Raw genomic sequence first — 2,148 nt, forward strand, 5'->3', positions numbered from 1 at the left:
GGCTCTGCTCCCTTTCCAAGATGCTATTTTGGCACAACCAGCCAGAGCACCTGTGGCCCAGTCCTGGGGAACTGTACCCCGGGCCTCCAAGTGGCTTACTCAGGTAAGGGCCTGAACCCCTCCCCGCAGATTCCAAGGAAGGGCCTGGTCTGAGTTGCAATGGACAGGTAGGGCCATCTGTTTGAAGACAAGGGGGGTGGGCTTCCTGTTCTTGGGCTCCTTTGGGGGTGGAGGAGTGGTCCTGGGACACCTGGTGTTTAGTGGATCCTAGGACATCTCAAAACACCCTGACCACCCACCCTCTCGGGGCACTTTTGTTGGGCATTTACTTGGTATCAGACAAGCCCTGAGACTGCAAACAAATAAGTGATGGCAGATTTTTTTTTTTTTTTTTTTTTTTTAACATCAGAGTGCGAGCAGGGCAAGAGCAGAGAGAGAGAAAGAGAGAGAGGGAATCCCAAGCAGGTCCTGCCAGCACAAAGCCTGACTTGGGGCTTAATCCCATGAGCCTCGAGATCATGACCTGAGCTGAAATCAAGAGCCTGATGCTTAGCCGACTGAGCCACGCAGGCGCCCTGAGGGCAGATTTTTGTAGATGTTTGGTAGTATCTGAAATGTGCACCTTAGGGGCGCCTGGGTGGCTCAGTCCGTTAAGCGTCCAACTTCGGCTCAAGTCATGATCTCGCGGTCCGTGAGTTTGAGCCCCGCGTTGGGCTCTGTGCTGACAGCTCAGAGCCTGGAGCCTGTTTCAGATTCTGTGTCTCCCTCTCTCTCTGACCTCCCCCATTCATGCTGTCTCTCCCTGTCTCAAAAATAAATAAACGTTAAAAAAAAATTTGAAATGTGCACCTTAAAGGAGATTTCCCAGGAGCCAGAGGAGTTGAATGGGGGACTCTCAGGCCCTGGCTGCTGCTGGGGTGCCTTGGCTCTCTGGAGGATATGGCAGGCAGAGTCAAAGCCCCATAGGGGAAGGGATGGACAGGGTGGAAAGCCGGAGGTGGTCTCCTCTCCCTGGCAGGGAGTCCCTGCCCTTGCCCTACCTGAAGCAGGAAGAGCTGCACAACATCCCCAGCTCGGAGCCTCCCTGCCCCACCTTCCAGTATGTGCTCTGTGCAGCCACCTCGCCGGCAGTGAAGCAGCAGGAGGAGACCCTCACCTACCTGAACCAGGGTATGCTGGGCCTGGGGAAGGAAAGGGCTTAGTGGGGCAGCAAGCTCTGGAAGCCGAGTCCAGTGCGGGATGGGAATGGCAGGCACCATCTCTGCCCGCAGAGTGGGGCTCGCACATCCCCTTGATCTCTCCCAGGCCAGTCCTATGAGGTGCAGATGCTCTGCAACCCCAAGCTGGGTGATACTACCCAGTGGGCCCGGCTGTTGAAGGTAGGTGCATTCCCCTCCAGAACTGGCAAGGGTTGGGTGTGACTGTCCATCTGGGCAGGAAGCCAATGTCATCACGGTGATGTCACTGTCAAGCAGAACCCTCTCAAGTCCACCTTTTAATTTTACCTTCACAGCAGCACATTGGTGGGCAGGAGTTGTTGAGGAAGGAGGCACAGAGAGGTTAACTATTTTCTCAAGGACACAAAGTAGCAGATCCGGGATTTAGAAATACATTTACATAGCATTATTCACATGCATGAGTCCTTCTGTCCAAAAAAAAAAAAAAAAAAAAAAGTATATATTTAGCCCCAATTCATTGCCAGAAACTGTTCTATGAGCTAGAGATTCAACAGTAAAGAGGCAGATGTAGTTCCCTTCCTCAGGGGGCTTGCATTCTACTGAGACAGGCATGTTAATTACACAAATTATATGCAATTACACATTCATTTCCCAGTTGCAAATTGAAAAGTACTGCAAGAAAAGAAACAGAGTGACTAAGAGTGGGAAGGGAGTAACTCACCCATTTCACAGATAAGGAAACGGAGGCTCAGGGTCTCTAGGTTACTCCCCCAGTTTCACAGCTTGAGAGTGACAGGTGGGCATCTGGACACAGACCTGGTGATCTCAGTGCTTGTGGGCCCTGAGGCTGGGAAGCAAGGTGGGGGCGAGGGTGGGATGGTTGGCCTACGCCCGCTGTGGGAACTGGTTCCCGAATGCCCAAGCACCCTCTGACTCGTGAGCCCTGCCTTCCTGTGCTCACAGAGTGTGG

General features: G+C 52.9%; 1 protein-coding gene across 1 annotated transcript in view; it reads left to right on the forward strand.

Annotated features, from left to right (window-relative positions):
- Positions 1-749: 749 nt before the first annotated feature.
- LOC121045182 (transcription factor CP2-like protein 1) overlaps positions 750-2,148 on the forward strand; it is a 7,793-nt gene continuing 6,394 nt past the window's right edge. Inside the window, exons 1-2 of the mRNA XM_040497896.1 lie at positions 750-1,170; positions 1,306-1,418. Of these exons, the coding sequence (XP_040353830.1) occupies positions 885-1,170; positions 1,306-1,418 (399 nt within the window). The 5' untranslated portion in view covers positions 750-884. The remainder of the gene's footprint in view (positions 1,171-1,305; positions 1,419-2,148) is intronic.

The sequence above is a fragment of the Herpailurus yagouaroundi genome, unplaced genomic scaffold (assembly GCF_014898765.1).
Source record: "Herpailurus yagouaroundi ecotype Mexico unplaced genomic scaffold, PumYag 189, whole genome shotgun sequence".
Taxonomy (NCBI): Eukaryota; Metazoa; Chordata; class Mammalia; order Carnivora; family Felidae; genus Herpailurus; species Herpailurus yagouaroundi.